Consider the following 19,859-nt stretch of genomic DNA (forward strand, 5'->3'; position numbering starts at 1 on the left):
CAAACTGGCTTCTGTTTCCTTTTGACATGTCCGCATTCTTTGAAAATCTTGCTTTCTGGGACAAGACCTTTCAAGTGCATTTTATACTTTCTCTGTCTGGGAATAAAGCCATTTCTCCAGAGTCTGTTTCCTTTTATTCAAAATATTAAAATAACGCTGTACCTGTTTCCCTGGGTCAGCATATGAAAGACCGGTGTGGTGATTTGCTATCCTAACTTTAGCATTGCCAGTGTGACCTTGGCAATTTCCTTCGTTCCCAAGGGGTTGATTCCTCATCTGAAAAGAAACTGGATTAGGTAAGTATTTCTTAAGCTTTTCGCGGTCACCAACACATTTTAAAGCTATATTCCCATCTTCCCAGAGGCAAGCTCAAAGAAGCATTAAAAAATTGCACACATTTTAGGGGTTTCGCGCCCCAAAGCCCATTTGAGGCTCCAAATCCCTGGATTAGGTGATCTCCAAGGCCTACTTCACCGCTGATACACTGTCGAGTGTATAAGGGTCCGTGCGGGTGTCAGAATGAACGCTAAGAGACATCAAATTTGGAGGGATTTATATAGAAACAGATGAGAAAAAGATACAAAGAAGGGAGCCTGTGAGCAATGCATTGCTCAGCCAGAGTTCTTCGCCCGTGCCAAATTTAGGAAGAACAGTAGTCATAGGTGAGAGGTTTTGGCGGGAAGGTCCCCCTGGTGGGCGGGGAACGCCGGGGCCGGGGAAGCAAACGCCCGGGGCGAGGGAAGAAGACCCAGGGCCAGCCCCAGTCGCTGCAGCCCTCCGCGCCGCCCACCAGGGCTCGCTCTTACCCTTCGTCAGGGTGGCCGAGGAGCGGGGCGGGCCAGGCGGCTACCCCGCCCCGCTCCTCAGCGAGGCGGCCGCGAGCTCGGAGGGCGCAGGAGCCCGGAAGGAACGCGCCGTCCAGGCCCCGCCCAGCCGCCCTCCCTCGCGGCCGCCCGCCGCCGACGTCGGCGGGGCTCCGGTCGCCATGGTGACCAATCGAGGCCCGGTCCCGCCCCCGCCCCTCTGTCCCGGCCCCCTGACGTCGGCGCACGTCAGCGGCGGCGCGCGCCTGGCTGGGCCCTGCGGAGCGGGAGGGACGGAGCGCAGGAGAGAGCGGAGCCGCCGTCGCCCGAGCGGAGCCGCGCAGCCCGCCCGCCCGCCAGTCCGCCCGCCAGCCGGCCAGTCCGCGCTCCAGTCCGCCGTGCCTCGCAGCGGGGCCCAGCATGGTCATGGCGGATGGCCCGAGGCACTTGCAGCGCGGGCCGGTCCGGGTGGGGTTCTACGAAATCGAGGGCACGCTGGGCAAGGGCAACTTCGCCGTGGTGAAGCTGGGGCGACACCGGATCACCAGGACGGAGGTGCGGCCCGGGGCTCGGCGGGAGCGTCCGAGGCGAGGGTTCGGGAGACGAGCTATTGGCCAAGAGGGGCGGCTGCCGCAGGGGGCCTGGGCAGCTCCGAGAGGCCGGGTCACCGGCTCAGACGAGAGGGCCTGGGAGTGTGAGGACCCGGGGAGCTCCAGGGGTCGGCGAGCGCCACGGGGACCGGGGCCGCGTCGCCCGGACCCGGGTGTCGTCCGATTTGGAGAGCCGGGCCGCCAGGCGCTTTGCCTTCTCTGGGCCACCCCTGGGGCCCCCCCGGAATTTCGCCCAGAGCCTCGCACCCGTGGCCGTGACCTGGGCTGTGGGCCTCCGCTCCGGAGCCCAAGTTCCGCGTCTTCCCGGCTTTCAGCTGGGGGTGGGGTGGGAGGGGAAGTCTCCGCGCTCCTGGGCTGCGCGGTGAGAGGCGTCGCCAGCCCGGCCGAGGGGACCGCCTGCGCCCCGACGCCCCGGACGGGGCTCCGCGAGGCTCCGGGGGAACCGCGCCGCCCCCTCCCTGGCCGCTCGAGGAAGGGGGCCCCGAGGGCCGGGAATGCCCGGAGCGCCACGGTCCCATCTTCTCTCCGCTCCTGGTGCTAGACAGTATCTCTGACCTAGTGTCAGGCTCGCTGGATCTCGTGCCTGAGGCATTTCCACCTTAGTACTCCAGACAATAGAGCCGGTTAAAATGGTCATCTGGGCATTCGCACAGTTGGTGGGGTTGGCCTTTCTTATGCTAGGTGATTTCTTTACCAGGGGTGCGTTCTGGCGGTGAATACGCGTTCCTTAAGCCGCGTCAGATTCTACCTGTCTCTTCTAAAAGCCCTCGGCTGCTTCCTGACGGGGAAGCGAGCATCTCCCCCCCCGCCCTCCATCGCACATTCTCACGCACCGCACATATTTTCTCGCAAGTCTCTCTTCTTACCTAACCCGCCTCCCCTTCCTTTCACCGCCTCAAGCTGCTCTCCTCAGGGTCTCTATTTTAAGACGTGCAAATTAAATACTTTAGAAAAACGGTAGAAACAAAACCATTCTTTAGAATAAAACCTTGTGTTTTTGACGTACTCTGCGTCGTTGTAGTTGTTCTGGAGTTTCATCCTTTCCTTTTTTTTTTTCTTTTTCTTTTTTCCCTTTCCACTTTTCATCCTGTTCAGCGTTTCTCCTTGTTAGTGCGAGGGTACCAGAGTTTGGATATGAAATAGCAGGATTCTTTTTCAGAATGGCTGTGTAAGGTGAACGGAAAACTTGAGTGATTTTTGTAGCTGTTGTTCTTAGAAGTTTTGCTTACTGTGAAGAAGTCCGTTTCCAAAAAGAAGGGGCATATGTCATTGTGTCATCCTCATTTTTCGTCTTGCCCTGCTGATCCTGACTGAGGCAGCCGAATTCCGACCATTTTTCTTGTTTTTTTTTTTTTAGCATCAGGGCCAAGGTCACAAATTTTCCTCTCACAAAATTACTAGAGTTAGCAATTTAAGTTTTTAATGTAAATAATGTGACTGTAGTGAGATTACTTAATCTGATCCCAGTATTTTTTAAAACGAAGAAATTGATTGCATTCCTCTAAGGAAACATGGCTTAATGCCATGCTGTTTGCCCTTTAGTTACATGAAAAGAAGACATTTTTAATGTGTATTTTTGTATAAGTCCTTGCTTAACGACTCCAAAAACTAAACAGATTTCATAGTTAGGAAGAGCTTCTACAGAACTTTCGAACTCGATTGTTTAGTGGTTGAATTCCAAGCCCATCAGCTCATATTATTTTTTTCTCATCAGTTCTTATCAGTGTTAGTTGAAAGATTTGTCAGCTGTTACTTATTAGTATGTAGTATATAGTATCTACTTAAGAATTACTTAAGTAGAGCTATAAGTGACTGACACTTTTTCTTGAGGTTGTCATCTCAAACCGTGTTACTTTTAAACTGATCTCTCTTGTAGAGCTAGGGGGCAGTGTGGAGTAGTATCATGGTTTGGCTATCGGTGAGATCAAGGCATTTGTAATTGAAGGCACAGGTCAGATCAAGAAAGAGCACTCAGATCCTGAACTGTGTGCGTGGTTTACATTTGTAAAATCATTTCACGTAAAAGCTCAGATCCTCAACTGTGTGCATAGTTTACATTTGTAAAATCATTTCAGGTAAAAGCTAACTTTCTAGTACATAGAACCCATCTACTGTTGCTTTTTCTAAAGAAGGTGTTCTTAACGTATAAAAAGAATAATGTGTGAAGTTTAAGATGGGTGAGTGTGTGTGTGGTAATTTGGTGTAACTGGAGGTGTTACAGATAAGAGGAGTGAGGGAAACAGCAAGGCATTAATGAAGAGAAAAGTTCCTGTAAATCTCAAGTTTCATAAAGTTACTCTGTGAACTTTTGTGGTAATTTGTCTTAAGAATTACTTAGCACAGATACAGTTGTTTCTTACTGTAGTATGCTATTTGTTAATGAGGATTTTTAAAGCAGTATTTGTTGTTTTTATTCACTGAATGTTTATCTTTGGTAAGCACAACTTCCTCAGATATTATAATATGGATAGTAGAAACTTTAAAGTGTTATTTAACATCGTTTGAGTTTCTCATTGCTGAACATACTAATTACAGCGAGAACAATTAATATGGCATAAAGAACAATATTGGCAAAATATCATGATTATACTTACTGCTTAGAAAAGTTTCTTCAATATAGTATGCACTATCATCAATGTAAGTTTGTGTGTTTTAAAATGTAGAGGTCTTTTTTCTGAAATTTGAACATCAGGCAATTTTTAGGGTTTAATTTAAATATTTAAGTAATGAGCAGTTGGGCCCCCCCCCTTTTTTTAATTGACTTTTCTCTGTCTCTTGTTTCGTATCTCCAAAATGATGTGTTTTTACAGAGCTTGGGATATCCAAGACTGTTTGCTTTTTAGGTGGAATAAAAAATCAGTTGACAAGAGAGATCTTCATTTTGGTCTAATCTATCAAGTAGCTTGACATTGTTTAAGAAATACAATTGCATCATCATCTGAAGCAGTGTTCTCATGTTAGATCTCTGTGTAAATTTTACACACAAAAGGGAAGGCAGGTGGTGATAGAACCCAGCTTCTTAGTATGCTACTTCATAAAAGCTTTGTAGTATTGGTTTGTGATTTATGAATTAGAGTAGCTAATTTTATAAAATTAGCATAATGGAAAAGAATAGTAGCATTTAGACTATTAAACTATTTTAGGCAGTCATGGTTGCTAGTTTGCTATGCTTTGAGTGTCCTTGAGAAGTATATTTTATTAATACTGCACTAGTAAAGAACTTTTTCCTTCTAACTAAGCGTATGACTAGTTTTTTTTGTCTTTTATTGGCCATCAAGTAAGATTTCAGAAAAGTCATTTGTGCCCTTCAATATTTTTGTCTCTTACTGTTAAATGAATATAGTCTTACTGTAGAAAATATAAAGAATATAGTACACAAAAAAGTACATGTGTAATTCCTCCCTCCATAGAAATAAATCATTAACATTATGGCATATTTCCCTCTAGTCTTTTTTTAATGCATTTTTTCCATAGATGACATCACATGGTAGATACACTTATATAAACTGTATCCTTTTTTCCACTTATCATTATAGCCTCAACATTTTGCTTCTTATGTATAACTTTATTAAACATCTTAACATTTAGTTTTTTCTTTCTTTTTGACTGTGCTGGATCTTCATTGCTGCACGGGCTCTCTCGGTTTGCAGGGAGCAGGGGCGCAGTGTGTGGGCCTCTCATTGCGGTGGCTTCCCTTACTGCGGAGTACAGGCTCTGGGGCGTGGGGGCTTCAGCAGTCACAGCACACGGACTCAGCAGGTGCAGTTCCCAGGCTCTCTATAACACAGGCTCCAGAGCTGTTGCACCCTGGCTTAGTTGCTCCGCGGCATGAGGGATCTTCCGGGATCAGGGATCGAACCCGTGTCTCCTTTGTTGGCACTTCATTGGCTTCATCACTGAGCCACCAGGGAAGCCCCTTAAACTTGTTTAATAGCTGCATAGTGTTCTTCCTTGTGGATGAAGCCTGTTGTACTTAACAGTTTTCTTATTTACCATTATACAGGTTTAAGTTTTCATTTACAAGCAATAACTTGCAGTGTATTTTTATGTATATAACTCTGTATCTGCATTCTCAGTTATTTTAGGAAGGAGTGATTGGAGGTAAACTCCTAGAAGGGAAATTACCAAGTGAGAAGGTATTATTTTTACATTAAAAAATAATGTATTTCTGTTATCAAATCTATCATGTTTGTTATCAAACATTTTAAGAAGTGTAGCTAAATAAAAAGAATAAACCATAATATTACCACCCAAAGATAACCATCATTAGTTATTTTCAGACCATTTCTGTAATAGATAATTGTTTTGCTCAATACCATACTGGGGAAGGCAATGGCACCCCACTCCAGTACTCTCGCCTGGAAAATCCCATGGACGGAGGAGCCTGGTAGGCTGCAGTCCATGGGGTCGCTAAGAGTTGGACACTACTGAGTGACTTCGCTTTCATTTTTCCTCATGCGCTGGAGAAGGAAATGGCAACCCACTCCAGTGTTCTTGCCTGGAGAATCCCAGGGACGGGCAAGCCTGGTGGGCTGCTGTCTATGGGGTCGCACAGAGTCGGACACGACTGAAGCGACTTAGCAACAGCAGCAGCAATACCACACCTCTTGTTTTGCTTGGCTAAAGAGCCTTTAAATGTGTGGTCCATGGGATCTTAAATATATTTCATACAGGTTCTGAAAATTACTTTATTGAAATGGCATGCAGGTATTACTTATTTTAAAAATCTGGAATATAAAAGTGATAGCAAGGACATTGGAAGACTGAAAACAATTTTTTTTTTTCACTGAAAACAATTCTTTGTGTGCTTGGGGGCTTTTATATTTAGGCATAATTTGTAGACTAAGTACTACCTTAAAATGTAAGTATTTTTAAAGCTTTCCAAATAGTTAAAGTACAAAATTGCATTTTTAGAGCAAAGGTAGATACAAGAGAAGAGCATATTACTCCCTGAGTATGGAATTTCTTGAAGAGGATAATTCAGTTTTTTTAATACATTTGAGTTTTATATTTTGCTTTAAAATTTTAAGACTCCTCTCTGTAATCTTGATATTATTAATCTTGTTCTGTGAAATATTCCAGATGTCAAGAAGCAGCTATACTATGTTCAACAAGAGGAATTGTTACCAAATAACTTAATCACTAATGTTTGTAACTAAGTCTATGTATGCTCTTTAATTGTGTGTTGAAATAAAAATTAGATTTTTCATGGAACATATATGTTTTGCTTGAAATTGTTCTCTAGTTTCTTGGTACCCAGACAAGTAAAATTTGACATGTTTATTCTGCAAAGTATTGTTCAAAATGATCTGTTCTTTGGGAGCGAAAGAGGGGACAAATGTGGAAAATAAGTTGTATAAATGTTCATATTCTGTAGAAATGCTTACCAGAATTTAACGCATTCTGCTTTTAATTCCACTGGGAAATTCTGTCTCAGGCAATTAAGAAAACATTTATTTGGAAATAACTGAAACTGGCCTTGATTCCTGGATTCACATGATGATATTTGATTCATGGCCAATGCTGATGGCAAATTCACTTCCTTGGAACCAAATGGGTTCCAGAAATTCATTAAGATTTCTTTCTTTCCTCTTTAATGTACCTCTTCTACCTTCCACTTCCATATATTTGAAATATGTTATTTAGGTAAAAGTTCTTTATACAGGACATTTGTGGACAGTGCTTTCCCGCCCTTCAAAGAGAAAAAGCCCATATATCCAGTTTGAGATAATTACAAGAATGAAAGACAGTTACATTTGGGAATTTCATCAGAAACTTTTCATTTTAAAAATCCTTTAAACAGGTTAAGAGATGAATCTTGGATGAATTAAACTGAAAATTGATGCTAAAATTTGTTTTTTCTTTTTCAAAGTAAGCATGGTATTTATGTGTTTTTCCCCAATTACAAAATATTTACATGTTCTTTGTAGACATTGTTGAAAAACTTGAAGAAGAAAATAAAAATATTCTTATTTTAATTCCACCATCCAGACCAAGAGACAGCCACTTAATATTTGGTTCATATCCTCTTAGCTATTCACACATATTTTATACATACGTAATAAAATTGATGTCACCTATACATAAAATCTGTGTTTTTTACTTAATATGTTTGTTAACATTTCCCCAAGGTTACAGAAAAATGTCTAAAGCATGGTTAAATAGTATCCTTGAATTTGACAGTCTATTTTATTTTAATAAATTCCTGTTGAACATTTAGATCATTCCTCTCTCTTGCTATTTCTCTTTCTAAAATAGCATTTCAGAAAACAATCATGTTACATACATCTTTGTGCATCTATCTGATTATTTCCTCAGAATAATCCCATAGCAGTGGAATTCTTGGGTCAAGGAGTATGTGTTTATTACAAGTCAAATTTTAAATTGGGAAAAAAGTTAAATGTATTTATTCTTAAAGGGTAACTGGAGAACTCCATTTACTACTGACTTTTGTTGTTTTCAGAAACCGTTTCATTGTAGACCACTCAATCACAGTCACTATTCAATCAAATGGTAGACTGGTATGTTCAGATTCTACCTGTGGTTTGATGTGTGAGCTTGAAAAGTGTGCTTATGTTTTAATTTCAAAGGTCTCACTATATGGTAAGGATTTTGCTACTTGGTATTTCAGAAGAACAATGTATAATTAGTGTGTCAGTAGTAAATAACACTGAAGCAGATGTTACCTGAGACAGCAAACATTTATTCATGCCTTCTGATTTTTCATTAGAAGAATAACTTTATTGTATAACTTCTTTGTAAAGTCCCCCAAAACCAGTTTGGTGTGTGGTTTCTTTAAGTGCAAAAAATTAATATATCTTCTATGAGAAGTGAAATCATTTTTTTAAAGTATCAGAAAGTGAACTCTTACCATTAAATTACATTTTGAAAAATGAAAAAAATCCCTTTTATTCATCAGCTGAACACTATTTCATTTCTGATCTTATATTTAATCCTCTGTCTTCTTGCAAATTTGTATTTTACATAGTTGTTATGTTTACATGTTTGTTTTTTTTTTCCATGTTTTTTTAACTTAATCTTGTTGGAAACATTTTTCTTCATAATTACGATTAAAATCTTATTAAATAATATAGCCATTTATAGAGAACTTAGAAAACAAGAAAATGAAAATGACCAATATTTCACAGATGGAGAAGTTAGCCTGTATAATAAATACAACTATTTCACTTTTCATTTTTTCTAATTAGAAAAGTAATTCACGCTCATTGAAGAAAAATTGCACTGAAAAGTAAATCAGGAAAATAAAATCATGATTTTTCACCCACTGATAACATTTTCATCATATTTATATCTAGTTTTTATTGGTCTTTTTCTATGTACACTTTGTGTTAAAACTGCACTGATATTCTCATTTTTTATTTAATATTTTAGTCTCATCATTCTTCATATTGTTAAAAGGAACTATTTTAAAAGCTATGTAATAGTCATAATATACCATAAGTCATGTAATGATTTCCCAATTATTGTTTCTGCCTTTTATAAACAATACTCTTGAATATATTGACACATAAATCTTGATCATCATTTCAGATTATTTCCTGCAGATAATTTCTAAATAGGATGGATGATTTTTAAGGTTCTTGGTAAAGACTGCCAGATTACCTTACAGAAAAATTATAATCAATTTCATGTTCCTACTAGCAGTATACCATCTCATTGAACATTAGCTCGCAAGGGTGTTCACTTTTTCATCTTTATCAATAAATGAAAAATAGTTTTTGAGATTTAGTTGTCATATAACATTTTGTTAGATGTATATACATTTCCCTGTTTATGAGATTGAATATCCAGTGTTGCTGCTTTACATGAGATTTAGTTGATAGTAATTATCCTAGTTTCCAAAGTTACATAGAAAACTTTACTTTTGTATCCCAACAGAAGCAATACTAATTTTTTTATTGCTGTATAAATTCACTGAAGGTTTTTTAAAAAGATATTGCATGCATAATTAGGGATTAGCGCTCAGTCGCTCAGTCCTATCCAGCTCTATGCGACCCCATGTTCTATAGCCCACCAGGCTCCTCTGTCCACGGGCTTCTCCAGGCAAGAATACTGGTTGTTGTTCAGTCACTCAGTCATGTCCTACTCTTTGTGACCCCGTGAACTGCAGCACACCAAGCTTCCCTGTCCTTCACTATCTCCTAGAGTTTGCTCAAACTCATGTCCATTGAGTTGATGATGCCATCCAAACATCTCATCCTATGTCACCTCCTTCTGCCCTCAGTCTTCCCCAGTCTTGGGATCTTTTCCAAAGAATATTGGAGTGGTTGCCATTTCCTTCTTCAGGGGATCTTCCTGACCCAAGGATCGAATCTGTGTCTCCTGCACTGCAGGCAGATTATTTACTGCTGAGCTACTGGGGAAGCCCCAATTTAGATGAGCAACAACATAGAAAAGATACTTTGATTTTTAGAGTTCCTTGCATGACTGTGTTTTGACCATGCAGATTTTGTCCTTGGTACTATGTTTGGAACTAAGTAGAGAAGGGATGCAGAAAGGAAGTTCCCAGAAATCTAAGTTCTTAAAAACCTTTATAATGAACTAGTGGAGCACAACTCTTTTGTAGATTCGGAATTTCATACAACATTGGGGAAATCCCCAAATGCAGATTTTTTTTGTTTGTTCATAAAATTTGTTTTCCAAAATGTCTTCCCCCTTTTCTCATAGACCTATTAAGTTCTTTGAGGGTGGGAATCAGATCTTGTTCATTTTTGTATCCTAGGCATAATTCCAGGCATACAGCAGGTGCTCAATAAATGTGTGAATAATACGCTCAATGAATAGTGAAAAGATGGAACTTGAAGTTAGAAGGCCTGTGACTTTTTTTCCCCCATTAATTCACTTGAGCTTTAAGAACTTTGTAGAATATCTTTTCAACCTCAGTTTCATCAACTCATGAGTGTACTGCTTGTTCCATTACTTCAAAAAATTGAGAAATAAATGAAATAAAATTTATCTTATCTCTTAAGATTCCAGAAGAGTGTCAAAAAGGAGATATTCTTTTGGTAATACCTTACTTTAATTGGTATTTAGTATTTAAACTTTTTCTTGAACATTAAATATGATGCTCAAGATGTTATATATAATAAATTTCTTAATGACAATAATCATGCTAAAATTTTTGAAAACATGATTCCTTTCTATTTATTTTTTTTTCTATTTAGTAGATATTTATGACCCATTTCATTATAAAAGTTTTTTGTTGGGGAGGGACTGCTGATATCTAGATGCACTCCAAAAATTGTAGGGCAAGAAATTTTCTTCAAAATATACATGTCTGTAAACCTCCATCTTACCTTCCTAATGAATATTGAGGATATTAAAATATATACTTATCCTTTTATCTGACAGCTTTTACCCAAGGTTACCCAAAATAACTGATAATACTGTATTCTGTCATACTGTTAATTGGGTGAAGGGGGTCACCTTAAAGATTTAGATTTGAGGTGGTCCAGTAATGTTCCTAACAGTAAGTACAGTATTAATCAGTCACTCATCTAGCATTCTTACTTTCTAGAATATTTTGATCATGGGAATACATAAAATACCACCAAACATAATGCTGCTGATGCTGCTAAGTCGCTTCACTCGTGTCCGACTCTGTGCAACCCCATAGACGGCAGCCCACCAGACTCCGCCATCCCTGGGATTCTCCAGGCAAGAACACTGGAGTGGGCTGCCGTTTCCTTCTCCAGTGCATGAAAGTGAAAAGTGAAAGTGAAGTCGCTCAGTCGTGTCCAACTCTTTACGACCCCATGGACTGCAGCCTACCAGGCTCCTCCGGCCATGGGATTTTCCTGGCAAGAGTACTAGGGTATTGCCTTATTGCCTTCTCCACCAAACATAATGAAACTATCACAAAACCTGCAAACTTTACTGCCTAAAGAAGGAGCTACCGCCTTTCTTCTTAGGCAATAAATTTAATTTTACCCATTATATTTTAGTAATCTCACTTCTCTTGGGAAGCTTGAGTTCTATGAGTTACAGTTAATTCAAATTAGGCAACAAGCTATGGACAGCAAAATAGAAATAGGAAAGGTAAGAAATAAACCTTACAGTAGGACTTTAACAGCACAGGACAGAGAGCTGTTAAGGGAAGAAGAAAGAGCTAACTGTATTAACAGGAGTCTAAGGGAATTAAGGAAATCAACAGAATGGGAAAGACTAGAGATCTCTTCAAGAAAGTTAGAGATACCAAGGAAACATTTCATGCAAAGATGGGCTCGATAAAGGACAGAAATGGTATGGACCTAACAGAAGCAGAAGATATTAAGAGGAGGTGGCAAGAATACACAGAAGAACTGTACAAAAAAAGATCTTCACGACCCAGACAATCACGATGGTGTGATCACTCACCTAGAGCCAGACATCCTGGAATGTGAAGTCAAGTAGGCCTTAGGAAACATCACTATGAACAAAGCTAGTGGAGGTGATGGAATTCCAGTTGAGCTCTTTCAAATCCTGAAAGATGATGCTGGGAAAGTGCTGCACTCAATATGCCAGCAAATTTGGAAAACTCAGCAGTGGCCACAGGACTGGAAAAGGTCAGTTTTCATTCCAATCCCAAAGAAAGGCAATCCCAAAGAATGCTCAAACTACCACACAATTGCACTCATCTCACACGCTAGTAAAGTAATGCTCAAAAATTCTCCAAGCCAGGCTTCAGCAATACATGAACTGTGAACTTCCAGATGTTCAAGCTGGTTTAGAAAAGGCAGAGGAACCAGAGATCAAATTGCCAACATCCACTGGGTCATCAAAAAAGCAAAGAGAGTTCCAGAAAAACATCTATTTCTGCTTTATTGACTATGCCAAAGCCTTTGACTGTGTGGATCACAATAAACTGTGGAAAATTTGGAAAGAGATGAGAATACCAGACCACCTGACCTGCCTCTTGAGAAATCTGTATGCAGGTCAGGAAGCAACAGTTAGAACTGGACATGGAACAACAGACTGGTTCCAAATAGAAAAGGAGTACATCAAGGCTGTACATTGTCACCCTGCTTATTTAACTTATATTCAGAGTACATCATGAGAAACGCTGGGCTGGAAGAAGCACAAGCTGGAATCAAGATTGCTGGGAGAAATATCAATAACCTCAGATATGCAGATGACACCACCCTTATGGCAGAAAGTGAAGAGGAACTAAAAAGCCTCTGGATGAAAGTGAAAGAAGAGAGTGAAAAAGTTGGCTTAAAGCTCAACATTCAGAAAACTAAGATCATGGCATTTTGTCCCATCACTTCATGGGAAATAGATGGGGAAACAGTGGAAACAGTGTCAGACTTCATTTTTTGGGGCTTCAAAATCACTGCAGATGGTGACTGCAGCCATGAAAGTAAAAGACACTTACTCCTTGGAAGGAAAGTTATGACCAACCTAGATAGCATATTAAAAAGCAGAGACATTACTTTGCCAGCAAAGGTCCATCTAGTCAAGGCTGTGGTTTTTCCAGTGGTAATGTATGGATGTGAGAGTTGGACTATAAAGAAAGCTGAGCACTAAAGAATTGATGCTTTTGAACTGTGGTGTTGGAGAAGACTCTTGAGAGTCCCTTGGACTGCAAGGATCCAACCAGTCCATCCTAAAGGAGATCAGTCCTGGGTGTTCATTGGAAGGACTGATGCTGAAGCTGAAACTCCAATTTTTTGGCCACCTCGTGGGAAGAGTTGACTCATTAGAAAAGACCCTGATGCTGGGAGGGATTGGGGGCAGGAGGAGAAGGGGATGACCGAGGATGAGATGGCTGGATGGCATCACTGACTCGATGGGCATGAGTTTGAGTAAGCTCGAGGAGTTGGTGATGGACAGGGAGGCCTGGCGTGCTGTGATTCATGGGGTCGCAAAGAATCAGACAGGACTGAGCGACTGAACTGAACTGAAGGGAATTAAATGAATTGACAAACGTATAAGTGAAAGTGAAGTTGCTCAGTTGTGTCTGACTCTTTGCAACCCCGTGGACTTTAGCCTACCAGGCTTCTCTGTCCATGGGATTTTCCAGGCAAGAATCCTGGAGTGGGTTGCCATTTCCTTGTCCAGGAGATCTTCCTGACCCAGGAATTGAACCTGGGTCTCCTGCCTCGTGGGCAGACGCTTTTCTGTCTGAGCCACCAAGGAATCAGCCTAGTGAATTCAAATCAGTGAATTGACAAGTTGAGTCCATTATCTTGGTTACTTTTTAGGAGTATTGAACTATTAATGTTATGGCAATAAAATGAGTGTTGTGCCGCGTCACTTCAGTCCTGTGCAACTCTGTGTGATTCTCCGGACTGTAGCCCACCGAGCTTCTCTGTCCTTGGGATTCTCCAGGCAAGAATACTGGAGTGGGTTGCCATACCCTCCTCCAGGGAATCTTCCTGACCCAGGGATCGAACCCACAGCTCTTATGTCTCCTGCATTGGCAGGCAGGTTCTTTACCACTAGTGCCACCTGGGAAGCCAGCAATACAAGAATTGATACTAAAAATTATCCTGAAACAGCAACATAAAACCTGAATTATGTTACGAATACTTTGGGTAGAATGTGAAGTACATTTCAGAATTTCTTCAGAACTTACTATAATTAAGTTTGGGTCGTTCCCAGTATCTGAAAGTTTTATTTAAATCAGAATGACTTATTTCCTAACTACATGCCTACTGAATTTAAAAAAAAAAAATATTTTTGGTTCCATGAAAAAAATTGCACAGTTGTTGTTTTATGACTGCCTAGTTATTCACCTTCAGATGCATCTCCTTCATATTATTCTGTCTAGCTATGACAGGAAGAGGCCATGTTTTTTGAAAATCAGATTCCTTTCAGTAAAAATTTCATATAATTACTAACATTTGAAGTTTTGCACTTGATTTTTAAAATAAAATTTAATCCAATTGGCATTTTTAAAGTAGTTGGATTTTAATTATTTATACTTAGTTTTTTTTTTCCAGAAAAATAAGTCTGTATGCTTTGGAACCTGTCATTTCCTTTTTTAGACAAATTGTATTTCAGTTATCATAGAAACTATCTTCTATTTGGTTGATGATTTGTTTATAGGTACTTTGCAATGAGATGACAACTCATTGAAATTGCTGAGATTTTATTTCTTCAGTTTTTAAATGGAGTAAGGAGTTAACAGTTGTACTGAAAGAGAATTATGTTTTATTAAAGTAAAACTTTAAAGGGTAATTCTTCATAACACATTAAAATAAAGCTATAAAGGATTATTCATCATACCACATTAAAAACACTCCCAAACAAAATCTGCCACAGCGCCTTATACATGGCAGATGTTTGAGACATAGTAAAATGCATGAATGAGCATTGAATTTAAGCTAGTTATCATCATTGTCATGGGGCCCTACCTACCGGTAGAGTCTTAGATGTCATTTATTTAAAAAATTTATAACTGGAAAATGTTAACCATTGTATACTAATTGTATTTATTTGTGTCTGGGATGCAGGTGGCGATAAAAATAATAGATAAATCTCAGCTGGATGAAGTGAACCTTGAGAAAATCTACCGAGAAGTAAAAATAATGAAACTGTTAGACCACCCTCACATAATCAAACTTTATCAGGTATGACTGAACTTTATACTTCTCCATGCTTCTCACATTCAATACCCTATTTTACATCATCATTTTTCTTTTATGTTAGTTTTTTCAGTCTCTAAAAAGATAATTATATGCTTTTATTAATATGAATACTTCCATTTCTCTATATTTAAAAATTAGGAAATAAAAACTACCAGCTTAATTTTAAGTTGTCTCTCAGACTGTAAGTTATTTAATTTCAAAGTCTGTAGTTGTGTGTTTATGATAATCTGCTTAAACCTGCTGGGTTTTGGTGGTGGGTGGTTTAATGGATACAGTAGTTTTGCTTATTTAAAAAATAATGCTGTTTATGTTATATGAACTACAAAGGCTAAAATAGACTATTACTTAGTGACATACATTATAATACCTAAAGTCAAGTCTCTATTTGAGGGAAGGTTCTTTTATCAGGTAAAACAAATCATTCATTTAAAAAAAATTAACCTTACTAAGGTATAATTTTCATAAAATAAACTGCATGAGTTTCAAGTATAAGCCATGTATTTTAAAAGGAAGATTTTCCTCAGATTTCTAAAGAGTAATTTATGTTTAAGAATGGTAATGTAATACAAAACTTTTTATGTTTCTATGCATTAATATTCAGAATTTTTATATTAGAAACTATTTTTAAGCTAAAATGTCATAGTGTGCTTGCTAGTCTGTGACTTCGCTCTCCAAAGTGCAGTGTGTGACCTTAGAGATGTGCCGTGCTCAGCCTATACTTGCTGTGGGAGCTGATTGTCAGATTTTCAGAAGTTCTGTGAGTCAGTTAACCTGCTCATAGCTCAAAGTCAGCGATGGTAGGAGTATTTTTACACTGCAGAAATTGGTTTAAAAGTCAGAGCCTTTTTTTCCTTCGGTGAGCTAGTGCTAGCACGCTTTTGCTTGCATGCATGCTAAGTCACTTCAGTCACGTCCAACTCTTTGTGACCCTATGGGCTGTAGCCCGCCAGACTCCCCTGTCCGTGGGGTTCTCCAGGCAAGAATACTGGAGTGGGTTGCCGTGCCCTCCTCCAGGGCATCTTTCTGACCCAGGGATCGAACCTGCGTCTCTTACGACTCCTGCATTGACAGGCGTGTTCTTTACCACTAGCACCACCTGGGAAGTCCAGAACACTACGCTGTGCACTCAGATTGGTTAGCACAAGTGTCCCTCGGGGTATAGTAAAAAAAAATTAGAACTTCCAATTCTGTTTATCTTTTTTATTTATCTCCTTGTGGTTTTTTTATAATGTATGTATTTACAAAATGCCAGAAGTATACAGTTTGTGTCTCTGCATGTATATATTCATAAGTACATCTACATATACATTTATATGTATGCATACATACATATACATATTTGGCTTTATTGAGAGAGATTTCGAGTTTAAACCTGTGGAGACTGTTGGAGAGCATTTCTGCTAGCTGAGAATGAGACACTATGGTGTATGTACCACTCAAAACAATTCCTAAGCTTCTAAAACTGCAGAGGGCCTCTTAGATCAAATTTATATCAGAGTACTTCTTCTTTTAAGCTTTTTTTTTTCCCCAAAGAGGATGCTTGTAATAAGCTAATCACATCCTTAGAAGTCTGATGAACCATAGCCCAAACTGAGGTTAAAACTACAGTGATTCTTCAACTGTACTTCAATTAATAAACAAAGCAAACAAACCAAAAGCTGCCATGATTCACAGGAGAATTCTGTGTTTATTTGAACTCCAGTCATCAGTTACATTAACTTACTGTCTGACTTGTTTAGACCCAAATTGTAGGTAGCCCTTAGTTTTCTAGCCTGTTTTAGGAACAGTCTTAAATCTGAATGTTAGACCAAAATTGGTTTTTAGCCTTTCAGTAGATAGTAGTTAAATATTACATTTACTAGCATGTGCCAGTATGTATGTTCCTTTCTAGATTTAGAAAAACTAATTTAAATAAAAATGTATTGCAGTGGAACTGTGGGAGAAGATTTTGAACAATGTTTTAAAATAACAGTACTTTGTAAAATGTGAAAGTGTAGTAAGAGGATTACCACACTGTGACAGATTAGCTAGGTTACAGGCCAGATTAACAGCTCTGTTTTATTATTCGTTTCTTAATCAGAATCTACCATGTAACACAGCTAGAAAAGTCAGTGAGAAGGTTAAAAAGTGCTCTCCAAAACTCCTGTTACCTATATCGGTATTTTTCAAACTTGAATGAGAATGACAGTCACCTGAAGATGTGGTGAAAGTGTAAATCTGTGTCAGTAGGTCTGGTGTGGGGTCTGAGAGTTTATGTTTCTAACAGGCGTCCGGGTGGTGCTGCCGCTGCTGGCTGTGAACCACATTTGGAAGATGCACAATCTAGAGTTTTCACAAAAGTATTAGGAGAAGGATATTGTCATCACCAGCTTCTGAATGGTTCATAACTTGACACTTATTAGTTGTTTTAATTTAGGTAATTCCATAGAGGGCTTCCCTGGTGGCTCAGTAGTAAAGAATCCACCTGCCAATGCAGGAGACACAGATTCAGTCCATGGGTCAGGAAGATCCCCTGGATAAGGAAATGGCAACCCATTCCATTATTCTTGCCTGGAAAACCCTATGGACAGAATAGCCTGGTGAGCTACTGTTCATGGAGTCGCAAAGCATTGGATATGATTTAGTGACTAAAGAACAACAATTTCACAGAATGTTGCAGTAAATAGCAATCTTTTCCTGTCAAACTAATATGGAATTACTTATCAATAGGTAATGGAGACCAAAAGCATGTTGTACCTTGTGACAGAATATGCCAAAAATGGAGAAATTTTTGGTAAGCACATTTCTTTCAATCTTTTAATTTGAAAAATGTCAGTAAGCTTTTTGAATAGAGTATTTTCTATTAATTCTCCTGCTTGCTTAAAAGTTGCTAATGTGAATTAGAAATTTTAAAGTATTATATTATAATAAAATATACAGTAAGCTAAAAATATGGAGTATAATTTGTTCTCTTATATTTATGATATTAAAGCTATTGCTTAATTCTCTCATCTGTGTTAAAGAGATTGGAAAATCAAAGTTGAGGGAAATTTTCAGTCATACTGCAAAGGAGATTCTTTTATCTTCCTTTTTACTTTCTTTACAGGGTAAAGATAGGTCAACAAATATTTATTGAGCTTGTACTATGTCTCAGACATTGTACTAGGTGTAGGGGATCAGTGGTGACCTAAATAACAGTCCCTGCTGTTGTGGATTTTACGGTTTAGTAAACTGTTAACTTTAGCTGTAGGTCTCTGGGAAGTCACTAAACCTCTCTGGGACTCACAGTTTCTTTATTTCTTAATAAAAAGTATTTGATTAATTGGTTTGTATGATCCATTCTAACTCTTAAAAATTATAACTATTTTATTGGTTCTAGCTTTCATCTATTTTATTGTTACTTTATGGAATAAGAACACCATAAATAGTCTAAATATTTTGTTTTTTAACCTAAGTCCAAAATTGTTTTTGAAACAGATTTATTGAGGACTTCACATACAATAAATTGTGTGTACTTAATGTGAACAATTTAACAAGTTTTCAGACACACATGTGAAAGAAACCATCACCGCCATCAAGATAACCGTCACTTCCCAAAGTTTCTTCGTAATGCTTTGTAATCTCTCTTGCCCCACTTCACCACTAGGCAGGCACTGACGTGTTTCCTGTCACTATAGATTATTTCTTCTGCAGTTTAAAGGTACTAATGTAGTCTGTACCTTTTCTTCATCTGGCTGCTTTCTCTCAGTATAATTATTTTAAGATTTGTCCATTTAGTTGCACATATCAGCATATCATTTCATTTTATTGTAGGTTGTATGCAATTTTGTAAATACACCCCAGATTGCTTATCCATTCGTGTGTGGATGGACATTTCAGTTGGCTTCAGTTTTTGGCTACTACACATGAATTGCTGTCAACGTTCATGTGTAAGTCTTTAACTTACAGACTACTTCAAATAATATTCACCACTGAACATATAGTATATGTTACTATGCTCAGTCACTCAGTCCTGTCCAGCTCTTTGCGACCTCATGGACTGTAGCCTGTCAGGCTCCTGTGTTCATGAGATTTTCCAGGCGAGAATACTGGAGTGGGTTGCCATTTCCTCGTCCAGGGGATCTTCCCGATCCAGGGGTCAAACCCACACCCCTTGCATCTCCTGCATTGGCAGGCAGGTTCTTTACCACTAGTGAGAACCTTAAAATAATATACTTCTCCTTTTTTAATTAGTTAATTAATTTGGCTGCGTCAGGTCTTTGTTGCGGCACATGAGATCTCCATTGTGTCATGTGGGGACGTGGGCTCAGCATTTGTGCACACAAACCTAGTTGTCCCATGGCATGTGGAATCTTAGTTGGACCAGGGATTGAACCCATACCCCCTGCACTGCAAGGCAAGATCACTGGATCACCAGAGAAGTCCTTGATAATATACTTCTGTCTAACACCTCCTTGCCTCTATTTTCTCGTCATACATTTTATTTATACCTGTTTTATAAAACACAAAATGCAGTGTCATTGTTTTTGTTTAAAAAGTTAATTATGTTTTAAAGAGATTTCAGTATTTTTAAAACTCATACATTTACTAGTGGAGTTACCATTGACACATCCCTGAATGTGGATGCATGTTTTCTCATCTTTATTCCTTTATTTGGATACATACTTTTATCTGGCATAGTTTTTCTTCTGCCTGAAGGACTTCATTTAACATTTCTTATAGAGTGGATCTGTTGACGATGAAATCTTTCAGCTTTTGTGTATCTAAAGTAATCCTTATTTTGTCTGTTTTTAAACAACACTTGTACTGGATATGTAATTCTGGGTTGACGTTTTTCCTTCAGGGCTTTAGAGACGTTGCTCCACTCTTGTCTT

The 19,859-nt window shown here is 39.1% G+C and overlaps 1 protein-coding gene across 5 annotated transcripts in view; it reads left to right on the top strand.

The window, feature by feature from the left end:
* Positions 1-1,057: 1,057 nt before the first annotated feature.
* Positions 1,058-19,859, top strand: part of SIK2 (salt inducible kinase 2) — a 130,940-nt gene continuing 112,138 nt past the window's right edge. For 4 of the 5 annotated variants that reach the window (XR_006272097.1, XM_043482594.1, XM_043482593.1 and 1 more), the window contains exons 1-3: positions 1,059-1,358; positions 14,872-14,988; positions 17,716-17,779. Coding sequence is in view for 4 of the 5 variants with exons in the window: in XM_043482594.1 (XP_043338529.1) it covers positions 1,224-1,358; positions 14,872-14,988; positions 17,716-17,779 (316 nt within the window). In the remaining variant the exon portion in view is untranslated. Of the gene's footprint in view, positions 1,359-14,871; positions 14,989-17,715; positions 17,780-19,859 lie in introns of all 5 variants that reach the window. The other variant, XM_043482591.1, reaches the window with a different exon arrangement.

The sequence above is a fragment of the Cervus canadensis genome, chromosome 11 (genome assembly GCF_019320065.1).
Source record: "Cervus canadensis isolate Bull #8, Minnesota chromosome 11, ASM1932006v1, whole genome shotgun sequence".
NCBI classification, from domain to species: Eukaryota; Metazoa; Chordata; class Mammalia; order Artiodactyla; family Cervidae; genus Cervus; species Cervus canadensis.